General features: G+C 39.4%; 1 protein-coding gene across 6 annotated transcripts in view; it reads left to right on the forward strand.

Annotated features, from left to right (window-relative positions):
* Positions 1-3560: 3560 nt before the first annotated feature.
* Positions 3561-19754, forward strand: part of TESPA1 (thymocyte expressed, positive selection associated 1) — a 34466-nt gene continuing 18272 nt past the window's right edge. For 5 of the 6 annotated variants that reach the window (XR_010321831.1, XR_010321830.1, XM_064284100.1 and 2 more), the window contains exons 1-3: positions 3561-3743; positions 15463-15670; positions 16534-16576. Coding sequence is in view for 4 of the 6 variants with exons in the window: in XM_064284100.1 (XP_064140170.1) it covers positions 15508-15670; positions 16534-16576 (206 nt within the window). In the remaining 2 variants the exon portion in view is untranslated. Of the gene's footprint in view, positions 3744-14519; positions 14705-15462; positions 15671-16533; positions 16577-19754 lie in introns of all 6 variants that reach the window. The other variant, XM_064284099.1, reaches the window with a different exon arrangement.

Below are 19754 nucleotides of genomic sequence, written 5' to 3' on the forward strand. Positions count from 1 at the left end.
TGATTCCCATATTGAGTGACAGTCCACATTTTTGTCATCTGATGTGATTTTCCTTTATGTTGTAAATCCCACCTCTATGATGTCGATGAGATGGGATTAGCAGCAGTTATGATAATGAGGCAGAACTTAATCTACAAAACTGGATTGTCTCTTGAGCCAATCTCTTTTGCAATATAAAAGGTAGAAGTGAGCAGAAACACATGGCGACCTCATACCACCAAGAAACAAGAGCCAGGAGAATAGTACATCCTTTGGACCCGGGGTCCCTTCACTGAGAAGCTCCTCAACCAGGGGAAGATTGACGATAAGGACCTTGCTCCAGAGCTGACAGAGAGAGAAAGCCTTCCCCTGGAGCTGACACCCTGAATTTCAACTTGTAGCCTACTAGACTGTGAGAGAATAAATTTCTCTTTGTTGAAGCCATCCACTTGTGGTATTTCTGTTATAGCAGCACTAGATGACTAAGGCAGTCTATGTACAGGTTCCTCATGATCACAATTAAGTGTTCTGGAATTTCCATTCTTTGCATTGTTATACATAATTTATTATGAGCCACACAGTCAAATATTTTTGCATAGTCAGTAAAACACAGGTATACATCTTTCTGGTATTCTCTGCTTTCAGCCAAGATTCATCTGACGTCAGCAATGATAACCCTACTTCCTCATCCTCTCCTGAATCTGGCTTGAATTTCTGGCAGTTCCTTGTTGATGTACTGCTGCAATCATTTTTTTAATTATCGTCAGCAAAATTTTATTTGCATACGATATTAATGATTTTTTTGTTATAATTTCCACATTCTGTTGGATTGCCTTCCTTTGGAATGGGCACAAATATGGATCTCTTCCAGTCAGTTGGCCAGGTAACTGTCTTCCAAATTTCTTGGCATGGATGAGTGAGTGCTTCCAGCATTGCATCCATTTGTTGAAACATCGCAATTGGTGTTCCATCAATTCCTGGAGCTATGGTTTTTGCCAGTGCCTTCAGAGCACTTGGGTTTCTGTCTTAAATGCCATCAGTTCTTGATCATATGCTACCTCCTGAAACTGTTGGATGTTGACCAATTCTTTTTGGTACAATGACTCTGTATAGTCTTTCCATCATCTTTTGATGCTTCCTGCATCATTCAATATTTTGCTTATAAAATCCCTCAAAATTGCAACTCAAGGCTTGAATTTTTTATTTAGTTCTTTCAGCTTGAGAACTGACAAGTATGTTCTTTCCTTTTGGTTTTCTAACTTCGGGTCTTTGCAGGTTTCATTATAATACTTTACTTTGTCTTTGAAATCTTCTGTTCAGCTGTTTTACTACATCATTTATTCTGTTCATTTTACCTACTCTACATTTAATAGCAAAATTCAAGAGCAACTGAGTTGCATTCACTGTCAAAAAGAACATTTCAAAATCTATCCTGAAGTACAATGCTGTTTAAAAAACTAACAAACAAACAAACCGGTTGCCATTGAGTTCATTCCAACTCATAGCAACCCTATGGGACAGAGTAGAACTGCCCCATAGGGTTTCCAAGAAGCATCTGGTAGATTCGAACTGCTGACCTACTGGTTAACAGCAGAGCTCTTGACCCCGTCGCCACCAGGGCTCCATAATGATGGCATGATAGGATAATATCCATATGCCTACAAGGAAGACCAGTTAATACGACTATTACTCAAATTTATAAACCAACCATTAAGGCCAAAGATGAAGAAAATCAATATTTTTACCAACTTCTGCAATCTGATATTGATCAAACACGCAGTCAAGATGCATTGATAATTACTGGAGATTAGAATGTGAAAGATGGAAACAAAGATGAAGGATCAGTATTTCAAAAATATGGCCTTGGCAGTAGAAATGACACTGGAGATAACCTGATAGAATTCTGCAAAACTAAGGACTTACTCATTGGAAATAGTTTTTTTCAACAACATAAATGGGACTATACACATGGACCTCGACAGATGAAATACACAGTAATTAAATCAGTCACATTTGTAGAAAGAGACAAAGGAGAAGCTCAATATTATCAGTCAGAACAAGGCCAGGGGCAGACTGCAGGACACACCATCAATTGCTCATATGCAAGTTCGAGTTGAAATTGAAGAAAATTAAAACAAGTGCATGAGAGCGAAAGTATGACCTTGTATATATTCCAACTCAATTTAGAGCTATCTCAAGAATAGATTTTACGCATTGAACACTAATGATCAAAGACCAGAAGAGTTGTGTGATGACATCAAGGACATCATACACGAAGAAACAAAAGTTCATTTAAAAGACAGGAAAAAAAGAAAAGATCAAAATGGATGTCAGAAGAGACTCTGAAACTTACTCTTGAATATTGAGTAGTTTCCATTCCTACATGTAAATGAATGTGCTCCCCGTGTGTGTTTGTGTGTGTGTGTGACAGAGAGAAACAATTACTATTTTCCTCATATTATACTTGAATAAAATAATGTTCAAAGAACTTAAAAATTGGCTAAGCCAAAAATTTTATTTAGACTTCTTTCTACCATATTATTATTGCTATATTGTGGATATTCAATGAAGCTCTCCTATTGGCAAAAAAAAAGAATTTAGGAACATGGTAAAGAGAGACCCAACTGTAGTTATAGCTGTAAAATTAGAACAAAGAGAATGAATACGTAAAAATCAGTCACATTTAAAGACATTTGTGCACTGTCTTTGACAATAAACATTGTGGTAAATATTTATAATCAAGTGGCTCAGGGAAGGAATCAGAATAAGATCAAGAAAGAGAGATAGGAAAATAACTGGAATCATGCAACTCAAACTAAGAGAGAAAAAAGGATTAGGAGACATTGGAGAAGTGGGGAGAATTATGGTCAATAATACTGAATGCTAACCAAGGATGAAGGTGATTGAGGATTAGAAAAAAACATTTTATAGTTCAATAAGGCTTGTTGGAGCTGAAAGCCAATAAATTGAAGATATTGTCAAGATGTAACAGATTTTTAAAAATGCAACCTTAAAAACTCCTTGGAAAAACAATGTTTTATTAAAAAAAAGAAAAACTTGAAAGTGGATTGAACATAAAAACCTGTTAAAAAGTCAATACGGAAAAACTTGTTTACAATGGTATGAAGTATTTGAAAACAAGCTTCTAGGAAATTTACTAGAGTGTGAAAGAGTTATAAAAAGGGATCTTCTCTGGCTCAAATCCCTTTCAAATGTGTGATAGAGCTATATACATCTTCTCTGAGATAAATGTGACAAAATTTTTGAGAGAAGGCCTTCCCATTTTTATACACTCCTCAAGGACAGAAAGCTTTATTTACAACAGCAAGGATTCAAGTATATGTTAGGAAGACTTTCCCATACACACATCATTTAATGGGCTTTTTTACCTTTTCCTAAATAGGAAGTGATCTGCTGTTTTGTAAAGACCAAGGCAGTGCTCTGATAGGAAGGGCTCCTAGCTTTGAGCTCAGTGAGTTTAGATATTTTGTTCTTCCAGTCAGTCTCCTGAGCTAGAGCAAAGGATGTGGCTTGGGTAAGAGGCGGGGACTGTGCGTATGTGTGTTTATGTGTGTGTGTGTTTTCTCATTTCCGCTTCCCCTTTTCAAACTGGCAACAGCAGTTGAATGAGGACAGAAAGAAAGGCACAATATACAATATGATACTTTCTCACTGCCTTCAACTTTATCCCTATACCTGGGAAGGGGCTTGGCCCAGCTGTGAGAACCACCTCTCCTCAAACTTGGCTCCCTCCCAGTGGACAGGTAAGTACAGCTTTCACCTCAGTTTTAAGCCTGTCTTTTTTGATTTAGAAGGATGCTAGTAGATGGGATAAAATAGGTCAGAGAGAGGACCAGCTGTGCAGAAAAGGGAAAATTGAGAGAAACACTCCCACACCCTTGACCTCAACCTTAAAAAAATTCATAACCATGCCTTTCAGAACAAGGAGGTCCCTTTACTTTTTTCCGTTACCTCTTAACAAAGGAACCCTGGTGGTGCAGTTGTTAAGCACTCGGCTGCTAACCAAAAGGTTGGCAGTTCATACCCCCCAGCGTCTCCATGGAAGAATGACGTGCAGTCTGCTTCCATAAAGATTACAGCCTTGGAAGCCGTATGGGATGGCTCTACTGTCCTATAGGGTCGCTATGAGTTGGCATTAACTTGAAGACAACAGGTTTGGATTTTTTGGTTTTCTTAACAGAGAGGTAATTCTAAAGTCACAAAACATGGGTTCCCCGGATGACCTGAATTAATATTTAGACATTTTTCTCACCTGAGAAGTTTCTTGTTGCACGTGCTTTTGTTGTAATTTCAATCTGATTCTAACTTTGAAAGTTCTTAAGGACTAATGTCTCCTAGTTTCATTGCAGATCCTATTCTAGTGCCCATCACTCTGACAATTGGGAATGCCTAATCTAAATTAATTTTGCTTTCTGTGAATCTGAACTCTTTCTTCAAAAGCTATAGAAGAAAGTTGTTGAGATTAACTTCAGCAAGATACATTGAGTCTAGACATGAGGGAGGATTTGCACAGCTAGGCAATGTCATGCCAAATTAACTGGGAGACTAAAGATATAAAACCACCTGTCAGGATTGATTTTCAGGCTATCTCAGAGATGGATAGATGGATACGTTAACCTTTCAATGACCTGCATAATACTAGGCGTCTGTGCTCATCAAGGGGTCCCTAGGTGGTGCAAATGGTTAACGTGCTTAGCTGCTAACCTTAAGGTTGGCAGTTTGAGTCCACCCAGAGGCACCTTGGAGGAAAGGCCTGGTGATTTACTTCTGAAAAAGCAGCCATTGAAAACCCTATGGAGCACAGTTCTAGTCTAACACACATGGGGTTGCCATGAGTCAGAATCAATTCAACAGCAACTGTTTTGTTTTTTTGTGCTTGTCAAATACCACTTGTCTTAGTGGTAGCCAGGCTGAACACATCACCACCTACATGAGTTTTGGGGAAGGTACAGGAGGTGGAAAAATACTCCACGATGGGGTTTTCCCATGGCCCTGCTATGCTACTGAGCTCACCAGTGGGTGGGGGGAAAGAGGTGTGTCCCCAGGGCAGATCAAGGACAAGATAAGAGAACCCCACAGAAGTAATTTGACAAGACCCTAAGGGTGTGGAAGAGATACCCAGGAAAGCCCTAATGACTCTGTTTATGACAAACGGTCCCTGAGTAGAAAGGCAAGGGGACTTTCTGGACTGTACAGGGCAGTGCCTAGGATAGGAAGTTGGAAACTTTCATCTTATGTGTCCAAGCTTCAGGCTCAACAGTTGTTACCCTGGAGCGGTTAGAACTAACTAAAGACCTGGTGTGATTCTCCAGTGACATGAGGCATTATTAGGAAGAGGAGGAAAACCCATTGCCATCAAGTTGATTCCAACTCATAGCAACCCTATAGCACAGAGTAGAACTGCTCCATAGGGTTTACAAGACTAGAAATATTTACAGAAGCAGACTGCCACATCTTTCTCCTGCAGAGCAGCTAGTGGGTTCAAACCAAAAGGTTGGCAACAGAGCACTTAACCATCCTAGCACTAGGGCCCCTTCCAAAGGAGGGAAAGCCAGGTTTATTATCTATCTCTGCTAAGAATACTATCAGAGATCACAAGCTAAAGCTATATAACAGGAAGGATGTGAGGAGGTCTAACAAATGATTTCTTATTCACAGGCACCCAAGGGAGTTTAGAAATTCTTTACAACCATACTAATAACACTTTCTCATGTTTCATTTGGTGTTTTGAAAGATGCAATTCTGTAATTAAGAATTACGTAGTGGCCAGGGAAACCCAATGCAGCCATTTTCAGTTCAAGGTTTATAATCTGGACTCTGAAAGAAAATGAAGAGGGTTTGGTCCCAGCACAGACCATGAGTCACAAGGCCCACTCCGGGCTACAGTAAAGGGAAAAAAATCAGACATTTGTTTCCACTTGCTGATTGACAACTGTTCTGTTTTCCACTTAAAGTTTAAGACCAAAGTGGGTTTTCCAGTAACTCTGTGCTCTGCCCACACCCAGGCCTAACAAAGAGTGAATTAAACTCAGATTTTGCATTGAGATTAGAGTTCAATCAAATGAGCTAAGAGATGAGGTTCAGAAGAGGTGGTGCAGATATAGAGAAAGAAAACAGAAAAAAATAAAAATGAGCATATATAGAAAGAGCTTCATTACCAAAGAATTAGCAGTAAAAAATTAAAGATGTAAGTTCACAGCACTAACTCAATAGTCAAAAAATCTGCTCATTCTCTCTCCTGCCTCAAGACTGAACCATCTGTAAACCACCCCAGATGAACGGCTGTTTCTTGTTCTTAATGTCTTTTTAGCCCGTAAAGATGAAAACATTTAGTGTGTCTCAACACTGGGAGCTTACAGTTACTTTTTTCCAAATGCATAAGTTTACTATTTCTTTCAACAGTTTATAAGCCTTCCATTACACTTATTGAACATTGTGAAGGTGGAAGCAAAGAGGAGAGAAAAAGAGATCTCAGATGGTTTTATTTAGATATTTGTTCGGCTAAACTTATTTGTGGGGCAGAAGGTGTGCGCAGAGAGGGGAAAAGGAGTTATATTGATCGATGGGCATTTATCTTGGTATTATTTATCAGATAACATTCTCCTTCCCTGGATCAATGGAGCACGCTGAATCTCTCTGTCATTGTGCTCCATTGAAAACCTCATGGAGCACAGTTCTACTCTGACGCACGTGGGATCACCATGAGTGAGAAGTGAATCAAGGGCAACTGGTTTGGTTTTTGGTTTTCTTTCCTGAAATAGGTTTAACTGTTCCCTTAGACCATAGAAATCTCAAAAACAACTCTTCATCCCTGCTCAAATGGTATACTCAGAGTCATTTTTGTTCTGACGATCTCCCAAAAAACAGCGACATAGAGGAGCGTTAGAAATTAGAAACTTATTTCTAGTCTGTGAAGGAATGTGAGAAACTTTGTGGGTTGGGGATGTGTAAATCAGGGACAATCAATTTGGCTTGATGTTGAATTTGTCCTGTCCACAAACAGAGAAATATAGGTTGTCTAGAGTCCCCCATGTCCTTTGCAGTAGTCTTGGTGTGTGTGTTGCTCTGAATGTAGATTTTTTGCACCTCATCATGGAAACTCCGTTTCCTTTTTCAGTCCTCCCACACTTGCTCTCATTCTCATCTCCAATTCACAAGCACTGCCTTGGTGTGTAAGCACAATAGTGACCGAGGAGAAAAGAGGTCTTTCTGAGTACATGTCCGTGGAAGGAGTCCCAGAGTGATGAAGACAAACCCCATTTAAGCCTTGGAAACCAAATGGGATGAGAAAAAAGCCATATAATATAAACAAAGAAAGCACAAGTCTGGGACTCATAACTTGTGTGTTTGGATCCAATTTATACCACTAACTTTCTTTGTGACCTCAGACAAGTCTCTCTCTTCCTCTCTTTTGCTTTCTTATTCTGCCCTTCAGTTTCCTCAACTGCAAAATGAGTGGTCAAAACTCAGATCCCTTTCAGCATCAGGTAAGAATAAAGGACCTGTTTGTTGCTTATTTTTTCATTTCTGCTTAACAGCACCAGCCCCTTTTCATCATCTGAATTTTACATACACTGTGGTACCTTGTTGCTCACCTTTGTTGCTCCTTCTTTCCTTATTTCTGAAAATGTTCCAACTTCAGTCAGACTTAGGCTGAAGGGATATTATTGATAATAATAGTTATCATTTATTAAGTACCTCCTATTTTTTTTTTTTTTATGTATCAGGGGCTTAGTATACATTATTCAATTTTAACTCCCAATAACCCAACAAGTTTGTTACATTATCTGTTTTACATATGAAGAAAGTTTGATATAGATGTTGTTGGTAGTTGCTGTTGAGTTGGTTCCAACTCATGGTGACCCCATATAAAACATAATGAAATGTTGCCCTGTCCTGCGCCATCTTTACGATTGTTTGCATGTTTGAGGGCATCGTTGTGGCTATTGTGGCTGCCTTCCAACATAAGGGACTCATCTTCCAGCACTATATTGGATAATATTCTTGTGATCTGTAGGGTTTTCATTGGCTAATATTTGGAAATAGATCACCAGGCCTTTCTTCCTAACCTGTCTTAGTCTGGAAATTTCACTAAAACCTGTTTACCATGGGTGACTCTGCTGGTATGTGAAACACTGGTGGCATATCTTCACGCCCCACAGAAACATGCAAGCCACCACATTATGATAAATTGACAGATAGGCAGTGGTCAGATATAGAGGGGATAAGTACTTTTACCAAGGACACGTAGTCAATAGGTAGACAGAACTGGGATTCCAACCAAGACTTACTCTTATTCCAAGGCCCATGCTCTTTCTACCATTTTACTTTTTATGAACTTATAAATAAAACTCTGGACTTAAGATAATAATAATACTAAGCATAGGCCATTCTTAGTGAGCCCTTTAAAAATATTCCATGGTGAAGTATCTGTAAGCAGAGATGACATTTAGTAGATACAAATCAGTAGGCCCATCCCGTCACTATTGAGTCTATTCTGACTCATAGCAAAGCTATAGGACAGAGTAGAACTGCAGCATAAAGTTTCCAAGGAGTAGCTGGTAGATTTGAACTGCCAACCTTCTGGTTAGCAGCCATAGCTCTTAACCACTTGGCTACCAGGGCTCCATAACCATTGTTAAATAGTGTGAATACCATAACCAATCTGAAAAAAGTATATAATTCCAGGCAGTCTTTCTTCTGTCAACTAGAATCTGGTGGGCCCTTGCTGCTACAACCACTCTGTAAGCTGGAGAAAGCCAAGCTTGCTTCATAATCACCTGCTTGGACTGGAGAAGGAAAACTGTGTTTATAAGACAAACAAAGAAAGTACTTTCTTACTAAGATTATCACGAAGTTAAATATAAATTACATTGGGTATATGCTGCCTTTTCCATACTAAACTATAAGACTGAGAGTTTACATAATCTATAAAATGGAGAATTTGTTCAAATAATTTCTTCTTTCCTTTATCCCAAATTACATTTACCACTGACACTTAGATGGTGATATTAGGTTATTTTCTCATTCTGTTATTAGTGAAAAGACTATACCACGTGGAGTCAGACCAACCTGAGTTTAAATCTCAGCACTAGAAGGTTCTAAATATGTGACCTTGGACAAGTTGCATGGCTCTCTGCACTCAAGGAACAACAATTAGCTCAAATGTGGTTAACAGGATTAAGTGAGGTAGCTTGTAGGAAGGTTTTATGGATAAATTTTATGTTAGGCATCCTAATTACTTATTGCTGTGACTTTATCTGTCTCTTGTCTGTTGCTTTGACTTGCCCATGTCAACGTGTAGTGTATCTCAGGCTGCATCTCTAAAAAACAGAGGCTGGAAGTATGTGGTGTTCTCAGTGTTGCATTAATGACATACCCCTAAAAGTTCTCTACTGCTACTACAGTTATTGCTGATGATGGTGATTTTTGTTGAAAGATGCTCATTTCGCATGTCTTAAACAACTCCCTAGTACTGAACCACTAAAGATAATTTCTCTTATCCAACCTCAATGCTGTCTACCGTAAATCCTGATTTTCACTATAACATGTTCAGAACAAGGAGAATTCGCTCCTCTGCTACCTGCTTGTAGTCAGAGTCCAGAACTCTTGGCAGATTGTATAGGATTTGGAAATTGAACCTCTAAAGAAATATAGGAAAGAGGAAAGGTAGCAGAGAGGGAAAAAATAAGGCTTTGGGGTGATTTAGGCAAGAAGCAAGAGAACTGGTATAGGGTAGGAAAGTAGGGAGAGATGATAGGAGGCTTCAGACTTCACCGAAGATAGATTAAGAACAATATTATAATATAAACCAGAAGCAAGAAAGATGGTAATCAGATTCCAGAAGGGACTTTTGCTTAAGGAAAACTTGAGTGGAAAACTCTGGCGAAAAAATAGAGAGAGAGAGAGATTTATTTATTAGATACAAGAATTTGATAATTTAAGCCTTATAAATTCAGTTAGACTTGGGTGACCCCTATGTTATATCAATAAAGGATTGGCAAGACTATGTCCTAGGCCTTTTCCTATTTAGTGTATGACATACACTAAATATATGCATTAGGATCTGAGACTATGAGGAAAGTGAAGTGCACTTGTCCTAACACACATACTAAAACCAAACCAAACCTCTTGCCATCAAGTCGATTCTGACTAATAGCGACCTTATAGGACACAGTGGAACTGCCCCACAGAGTTTCCAAGGAGAGTCTGGTGGATACGAACTATCGACCTTTTGGTTAGCAGCCATAGTATTTAACCACTACAATCACACACATGCTATCTATCACATGCTAATTTCTAGAGCCAGTGTGATTCTTACTCCTATGCAGGTACAGCATTTACTGGGCCCCTTCTGATGCAAAGTCCTGTGCTAGCCCTGAGATGGGTTGAAAGGAGAGGTTGCAAGGATTGGTGCATAATGATGAGAAAGGTAGCCATTTAACCACCTTATTGAATATGTTGCAGGCTCCTGTGCTAGTTGCTTAAAGTAGGTAAAAGGGAGGAGATGACTTGACTGGAACAAATTTATAACCACTGGTATTGGAGATAAATTTATACAACTTTGAGTTCCACCAATTAAACTTTCTAAACAGTGAAACTGATGTCCAAATAGAAAATTTAATTGATTTGCCAGAAGTCAGTTAATTGGGAGGAAAGGTTGGAAGAATGTCCAAGTGTCCTGATTCCTAATCAGTACTTTTTTCACTGCACTAAACCCCATCATACTTACATGTATACTTTTGCATAACTTACTCGGAGAGACTTCACCATGCTTTGCTATTATCCTTCACAGCTATCTTGACAGCTGAGCTATTTTGACAGCTGTGTGCACCCGTCCCTGGGTTCTTCCCGACACTCTCACTGCTGAAGTGCTCATCTGATAATCATTTGTCACTTCCTCTAGATTTCCACAAATACCCAGTTTCTTATCTCCCAGCAGCATAGTTTCCTTCTGTTACCACTAACTAGGCACTCTATTTCTCCCTGCCACCTAATATTTCTGTACGTAGAATATTGCCATCTAATACCCAATAAACAGGTCTCTACAACCCAAGTCCAGTAGAGACAGGGAAAATTAGTTTATTCAATTCCCCAGTCCTGTGTCTAGTACATCACAGTTGTAAAGGTAAGCTTAGATATACCAGGGCTGGCTTTATGGAGGAAGGTGATTAAGATCTGGGCTTTGCAGGTTGAGTAGGGGCAAAGACGGAACAGTAGGTAAGGGGAGAGAAAAAGAATATGAGAAAACCAAAACCAAACCAAACCCATTGCTGTTGAGTTGGCTCCTACTCATAGCGACCCTATAGGACAAAGTAGAACTGCCCCATAAGGTTTCCAAGGAGCAAGTGGTGGATTCGAACTGGCGACCTTTTGGTTAGCAGCCATAGCTCTTAACCACTACGGACTGGGATTAATAAGGAGCTTATGGATTTTCAGGGGAAATTCACTGTATGGGTGTGATATATTTTGAAAGACGTGAGAGGAATGTAGAATAGATTCATATCACAGATGTTGAAAATCTAGTAGAAGCCTTCATCAACTATCTCAGTTACTGAGATTCTGGCACTCTGCTAGGCATTATGGTGGTTCAGCTGTAAAATGCTAAGTCCAGAAATTTATAGCACAGGAAGCATCAAATTTTAGGGCTGTAACATTCTTGTTGGAGACTCTGGGTGTTGCAAACAGAATTTGCTTGGCTACTAACCAGAAGGTTGGAGGCTCAAGTCCAGCTAGAGGTGCCTTGAAATAAAGACCTGGCAATCTGCTTCTGAAAATCCTTTGGAGAACAGTTCTATTCTGCAACACCTAGGGTCACCACAAGTCAGAGTTGATTTGAGGGCAACTGGCTTTTTTTTTTTTTAATATCCTTGTTGAAAAACTGAAATTGGAGAAAAGAATTGAATTTTCAAGGTTATACCATTAGTGAATTGAGGAGTAAGGTGTAAGAGTTAGACCCTTCCTTCTTTCCTTCCTTACAAATGAGGACAGATATTGCCAGCTGAAATTTCCTTTGGTTTGGATGAGGTCCATTTCCTTTGGGCATTGAAGACAATAGACAAACCTTCTTTGACATTTTCTTCTTTGGCTGACTAGAACATACCCATTAAATAAATTATTTCTAGCGGCAGTTTCATTCTTTATCACCTCCTAACAGCTCTGACTGAAGGACATTAGTCATTTCTGCTGTCCCTGTCCCATTTTCTGGCTTCCCCATGACATAGCTTAATTGAACCATGTAACTTCCCCAGCAGCAATGATGAGAAGACATAGGCAGTGGACAACAGGCCAAGTGCCCAGAGTTAATGAGCAAAGTCTCCTAGTGCCAACTGCTGTACCTCCTGGGAGAAAAATACTTCTTGGCCTGGACCTGAAACAAAAGAATTTATATCAGATTATAATTATGTATTAATTTTCTCCTAATATGCTTTATCTGTAGCAAACAGAGACATCTACAGAAATTTTATTGTTTTAATGCGTTTCATGATCAAGATGTTCTTTTCAAAAAGAGCTTTTTTAATGCCTAAATTGTCGAGTGCCTCACTAATGATTGTGTTTTTAAGTGTTTAAAGAACAGAAATCTTTGGTATCTGGCACTTTTCTTATTTATTTGTTTCCTTTTTATTCTCCCTTACCCCAACAGAGTAAAATTGTAGCTATGAGGATGAAGTCGTTTATAGAAACTCAAGGGAAAAGAAAGTGGAGTGTAATCATCACCTTTTACTTATTCACTTAATGGGGTGTGAGGGTGACAGATGGGGAGAAGGCAGGAGGACAGAGTTAGACTCCACTGAATATACATTAACCTCAAGACTTTTTAAGCTGTATTTGGACAATTGAATGAGTCTTCCTCTCTTTCTTCCTTCTTGAATAAGTGCCTAGTGCCATCATTATGTATCTTTTGAAGGAATCTTCATACGAATAAGTAAATGAAACAAGACGTAATGCAGAGGTGTTGATTAGGCGCTGTTAAAAGAAACATAAATCTATAGGGTCAGAAGTTGCGCTGATAAACTGAAGGATTAATTAAGTTGATTAATATGGAAAATCTCCCTGGAGAAAATCATCTTGCTCTATGACTTAAAAAGCAAATATATGTGGTATTGTATGTTTTGGGCAAGAGATTCTCCAAGGTTCAAGCTATGTAACTTTGAGCAAGTTCTCTTAAAAATGAGGAACAATATTTTTTTTTTATTCTTAGAATTAAATGAGATAATGTACGCATAATGCAGAACACTCAGGGGACAAGAGAAACTCATTAAAGGTGAATTAGAGTAACTCATTCAAAATATTTGTTGACTGCACATTGAACTAGATTTGGATAACCAATAAAATAAAAGGTCTACACTCATTGACCTTACATTTCATTTAAAATTATACAAATCATTTATAACTGCAAACTGTTATGAATGTTTGAAGGAAAATGTAGGAGGTTATGAGAGGCTATGACAAGGGACCTAATTTAGACTGGGATTCAGGGAAGCTGTCATAAAGAAATGGCTTTTAGGCTAAGACTTGGAGGATGAGGAACCGTTAGCCAAGTGCCCTGTATGTGTATACAACAGTGCCAAGGTAGGGAAGTGTATAACATGGAAGAGGAAATGAAAGATGACCTGTCTGTTCATGGTTCTATCAGTATATTACTTCCCAAGCACACTTACTTAGACTAAGGGAAAGGGACCTGGACTTGGTTTGCTAAGAGAGGTGAAAGGCCTAAAGAGAAGTCCTCACAAGGAAATATTTACTTCACCTCTTTCCCTTAATGTTTGAATTTCAGTTTTCATGCTACTGCTAAAAGAAAATCAGATCTTCCCTTTGGGAGTTTGTTGATAAGCCATGGATACCTCTCTTTCTTCCCCTGGAATAAGTGCCTAGTGCCATCATTCTGTATGTGACCTACCGCTAACAGCGTTTCCCATTCCTCTAAATGCAAGACAGAAACCAGAGACATAGTTTGTTATTATTATAAATCAAGGTGGTATGGTGGGCATAAGGGAGTGTTTCAAGCAAGTGGAAGGAGCCGGCTCCTTCCTTCCAGATCTCTCTCCTGCAACAACAGCTCAGGAGAGAGGGGAATGGAAGAGGCTCAGAGGAAGCTGGACCAGTGGGCCTGCCCTAGATAATAGCTTTGTGTATGTATGGAAGCCTGGGGAGGGGCAGAGAGGGTAGTAGCTGCAAGGAGAGAAAGGAATGGGTTGGGCTTAGACCGTGAGAAGGGTTGGTCAGGACTAGCTCTTCATTTAATGAGTATGTTGGAAACAGCCGTCTTTGTTGTCCTCTCCCTTCTTTTAGTGGCTTTCTCCACCTACCTTTATTTCCTAACAGCTACCTCTCATAACTGCCTCATGAATGAGTAAATTAAATAAGAAATACAGACTTTGCTGTTGATTGTTGTTGTTGTTAGCCACCTTCAAGCTGGCCCCTGCCGCATGGCAACCCCATGCACCACAGAACAAAATGCTGTCTGAACCTGTACCAACCCCATGAGTGATTGCAGATCGAACCTTTGTGATCCATAGGATTTTCGCTGGCTGATTTTTGGAAGTGGATCACCAGGCCTTTATTCCCAGTCCTCCTTAGTCTGGAAGCTCTGCTGAAACCTGTGCAGCACCATAGCAACACTCAAGCCTCCACTGACAGACAGGTGGTAGCTTTGCATGAGGGGCATCAGCCGGAAATCAAGCTCAGGTCTCCTGAACGGAAGGCAAGGATTATGAAATATAAATCTTTAGGGTCAGAAATTGCATTGATAAACTGGGGAACTGACCAGTTAATAAGTTAGAAAGTGAACATTCTGAGGGTCCTGACTGCTAATTGCTTAAGGCAGTGTCTCTGCCTTGTTTTAACAGTGGGACTTTTTTTTTTTTCCTGAGAGAAATCCTATATGAATTGCTAATGTATAAGGTGTGAAACAAAACAAAACAAATCAGAACTAAAAGAAACAAACGAAATCCAGAACTACTGTGGTTAGAGTGATATCCTGGTGTGGGACCTTAAACAATCTGCTTAACCTTTGAGCTCCTCATTTATCTTTATGAGGATAAAATAAAATGAATTTTATATATTGTAAATTTATAGATATTTTCATTTCAATCGAGGATTCTGAGATGTAAAATTCTCAAAGGTTAAAAAAATTTTTTCTAACACATTTCAGCTATCATGAAAAGCAGAGATTCTTTAAGCCAGAAAAGATTTCTCAATGTCCCTTAAATCATGTTTGAAGTTTCCAGACTTACTGATTTGAAAGACTTGCCTTGATATTCAGATTTTTCAGAGCATTCCTTTTTTTTTTTTTGGAAGAAAGAAGATGGGGTAGGCATCTCCTCCCTCCTCCTGAATGGGCGGAGAGGTCAAGCTTTTGCTAAGAGACAGGAAGATTGGGGCGGGGGGGATGGGCAACCCTGACAACAGGTGCTTTCTGAATAGAGGATGAGGGACCTGTCATTGTGTTTCAACTCTCAGGACGTCATCACGGCGGTAGGAGGCCCTGAAGTCTGAGCCAGGGCCATGGAGGGCTCTGTGCTGAGCCCCACGTCCTGGGAGAAACGGCGGGCCTGGCTCCGTCAGAGCCGTCATTGGCAGACCCAGGTGCTGGAAGAGGAGGCTGCAGCTGCCCTTCAGGATGTCTCAGAAGCTGAGCCTTCCAGTCTGGATAATGTTTTTCAGGAAGGTAGGTGGCTGTTAGACATCAGCTGGTCTGCCATGTTGTCTTGTGGTGGAGGAAATGCTACAGCAGACACAGGTCTGCAGAGAGAGGGGCAGTAGGTTCTCTTTGCTGAGGAAAGTGGGCCCACAATAAGGCTCATTTTGATTGTTTTGAATAAGTTTAAGGAAAGAGGCGTCAAATAATACTTATGTGGAAAAGAGACGTAGGATTAGAAAAAAGAGCAGGCCAAGTTTTTAAATCATCCTGAGAAAGTGTCTCTAAGAACTGAGGAAGGAGGAGGGCCTCTAAGAATGGTTTGAGGGTGCTTCTATTCTGTTTCTGTAGCAAGGTTGCACTCCATCTGGATACCTGGACTCTGACCACAACTCTGTCACTAACAAGCTATGTGACATTTGGCAAGTCATTCTCCTGAGCCATAATTGTCCAATTGAAGTAATGGTACCTGTTATTGTTCCTATTCTATTCCTATTACTATAGTACCTCTCAGAGCTTCTTTTAGGTTCAAGTGAGATCACAGACATAAAAGTAAAAAAAAAAAAAAATTGTGTACGTAAGGGCTATGCTTTTTGGTTTGTTTGTTTTTAAAGCAGAAGAATCTACCCCCTGCCCCCAAACCTTGGAGAAAGGAGAGCAGTGAGCCTAGCATCCCGGGCATTTTCCAGATTCCTGGGAGGAAAGGGGTAGGGAGGCAGAGAGAGAGGAAATATGTACTATTTTTATGTATAGGTATATTACTCTCAGACATTAAAGAAAACTTATATAATAATAAGCTGGGGGTAGGGAAGCATTGTAGAATGGGGTGAGTTGCAAGGAGGAGATCTGGCTTCTTTCAGCCCTCACAGTGATCTGGTGTTTGACTTTTCTAGGGAGTCCCATCAATAAGATCGAAGACTGGCTGCAGGATTGTGGGTAAGTACTGGAAAGACAAGGGAATTAGATGAGGTTAATGGTTGGATGTTTTAGTAAGCAGTGGCTCTTTGGAACTTGGAGGCAGGTGAGTGGGTTTGAACTGGGCCTGGGGATTAGAACTGAGGTTGAGACTGGGATGTTGTATGGTTTTGGGGTGAGTGTAGAGGCTCAGGGCTGTAAATCAAGTATGGCTTACCACCCTCCAATCTTTTGGCCAGGGACTTTTGGTACCACCCAGGGACTCCTTAAAGTCAATTAGAGGTTGTCAATTAGGATGGTGATAACAGAAATGTTTGTAGGTTTTTGGTGCGTAAGAACTGTCCTAGGATATACAATGGTTCACAAGATATGTACTGGAGAACCAATTGGCTCAGTAATGTCTGTATTTCACTAACTGCTCTGAGTCTTTCAACAGTTATTATTTGTACATTTACTAACTGTCTGATTGTCTGAATGGTCAGGAGGGGTGTCAAGTAGCTTAAAATATGCTCCTTGACTTCAAATACACTACATTCTAGTTGGAAAGAATAAGCTCACAGAAATAGAAGATTGTAAGCTCCAGAAAGCACCTTTCCTTACCTATCCTCTATAAAGATAAACCCTGAACCAAAACTTATGATGAAAAGACAGTCTGGTGAATAGGAAGGCTCCAAGGTTTGAGCCTAATTCTTGTGCTAACTACCTGTGAAACTTAAGCAATAACTGAAAATCTTTCTGCTGCAGATTTCTCACTGTAAAGTGGAGGGGCCAGATTAATAAATTTTCAGAAGTTTCTTATGATACTTAAATGAGATGATATATGTCCAAGTGCTTTATGCTCTGTAGTAGTGCATGAGCAGTAAGTTTACAAAGGAGGCTCTTTATGCCTACTTTAAAAATTCACAAAATAATTTTACATATCCATCCATCCATCTACCCATCTATCAATCTATCCAAACATCTATCTATCTATCTGAAAAAGTATGCCCTGAAGTGATACACAATAGCTCTAGGAAAGAATGGGAATGAAATGGGATTTTAGTTATGTATTTAATATTTTATTTCTGTTTTTATTAATAGGGGTTTGAAATAAATATAGAAAATGCTTACATGTCTGAAAATAGGGTGGCAGGTGCATGGGTGTCTGCTATAGTTTCTATACTTTTCTCTATGTTAAAAAATCTTCAATATCTAAGATTCTTAAAGGCCACAAGGAAGTATATCAACATCATGTAGGTTCAGAAAATATTTCCAATTTTTTTCCATTTTCTAATTCTCTCTAGTAAGTACATAATACTTTCTAATTGCATGGGAAAAAGAATAAAAATTAGAGAATAACGATGATGACTGATAATAATGAAAGAACATTTGAATTTTGATAATAGACCATAAAGAAGATAGGAGAAAAGGCATTGTAAGTATGAATTCCTGACTTAACACAATCTTTGATTCTCAGGCCACCAAGACCACAGAAGGAGAATAGACAAGGAGCCCACATTCACTGGGTATCTGTCCACATTCTTGCCAGGTGTTCCTAGACGCACTTTGCAAACTATTTCAAGAACACATAGCTTCCATTTTTTTTCCAAGGCCAATCTCCATCTAGTAGCAAGTGGGTTTTCTTTTCTGACAAGTTCTCCAGAAACAAAGTTCACCAACTTTAGTGTCAATGCCTTTCTAATATTGTGCAATTAGATCTAGTGATAGACCTTCTGCTGCTAGTTTCTTTTCAAACTGTACCTCTCCTTTTTCTTTCTCCTCTTAAACTCTCAGGGAACTTTCTAGGGCCTGAATGTGTTCCTTCTGAATCATCAGAGGCAGAGCTGAAAGCCTAAAATTCATCCGTATGGGATTTTGCTTAAATGTATGCAGAGAGACATCTGTGGAAACTGCTGAGGAAGCGAAAAACAGAAACATGTTTCTTTTCACAATCCAACTACCCTCTCTATAAATTAGGAACTGGGTGTACAGGAGGAGCAGAACGTTGGTTTTTCTATTTCACACTTGAAATGCTGTTAAAAGACCTTTTAATGCAAAGGCGGAGACAGAGAAGCAACTATGGATCTAGTCCCTTTTCTCTGATTTTATGGTATAGGCAATAACAGGTGAAGGGCCTGGACTTTGATGATGACCATGAAGTTTCATGTGATGATGCTTAGCAAGGAGGCATCAACAGATCCAAACTCCTCTCCACAGTGCTGTGAAGACTGGGTAGATCTCACGTACACATAGAAAAGCCTACTACTCCAAGGCTTATCCTCAGCTAGAACTTCTAAAGACCCAACCAAATCTGTTGCCATCAAGTGGATTGTGACTCATGGCTACCCCATGTGTTACAGAGTAGAGCTGCTTCATAGGATTTTCTTAGCTGTAATCTTTATGGAAGCAGGTCACCAGGCCTCTCTTCATGGCTCCACTGGGTGGGTTTGAACCACTGACCTTTCAGTTAGTAGTTGAATGCAAACCATTTGTGCCACCCAGGGACCTAGCCTTTATTAAAAAAAACTATAGAAATACCCACCAGGGCTCACATGACTAAAGATGAGAGAGGTAGGATGGACACCCAACAAAATACTTGTATTCTTATGAATAGTAGTGAGTTTTGCTTTGGGCAAACCAGGAATTTTATCAGTGGTATTTTTAGTATAAATTTTATTAAAGTGTAACATGCTTATCAGAAAGTTATCAGCAGCAATTTTTTTCCTTTTAGGATAAGTTATATTGACATATACTTACTGAAAACTGAGCAAATATTAAATAAACAGCTCAATGAATTTTCAGAGGGAATACACCCATGAGACCAGAAGAAGAAGATTACCAGAACTCCAAAAACTCTTTTCCTAATCCCTTCCAGTCACGACCCTGCCTCCACACAAGGTTAAACAATACCCTGACTTTCAACATCATAGATAAAGTTTGGATCTTTTGAGCATTGCGTAAATGGAATCATACAATACGTAACTTTTTTTATGTGCTTCTTTTGTTTGTGAAGTCCATCCTGTTCTTGCATGCAGCAATTCATTCTTTTTCATTGTTGTATTTAATTGTATGCATACCATACTGTTTATCCATTTTTAAATAAATGGATATGTGGAGTATTTCCAATTCTGGGTTATGCTTCTTTTGGGGTGAGTACATATGCAGGCATTTCCTTTGGGCTTATACCTAGGAATGGGATAGCTTTACGTTTTAATTGTAG

Source organism: Loxodonta africana, chromosome 4 (assembly GCF_030014295.1).
Source record: "Loxodonta africana isolate mLoxAfr1 chromosome 4, mLoxAfr1.hap2, whole genome shotgun sequence".
NCBI classification, from domain to species: Eukaryota; Metazoa; Chordata; class Mammalia; order Proboscidea; family Elephantidae; genus Loxodonta; species Loxodonta africana.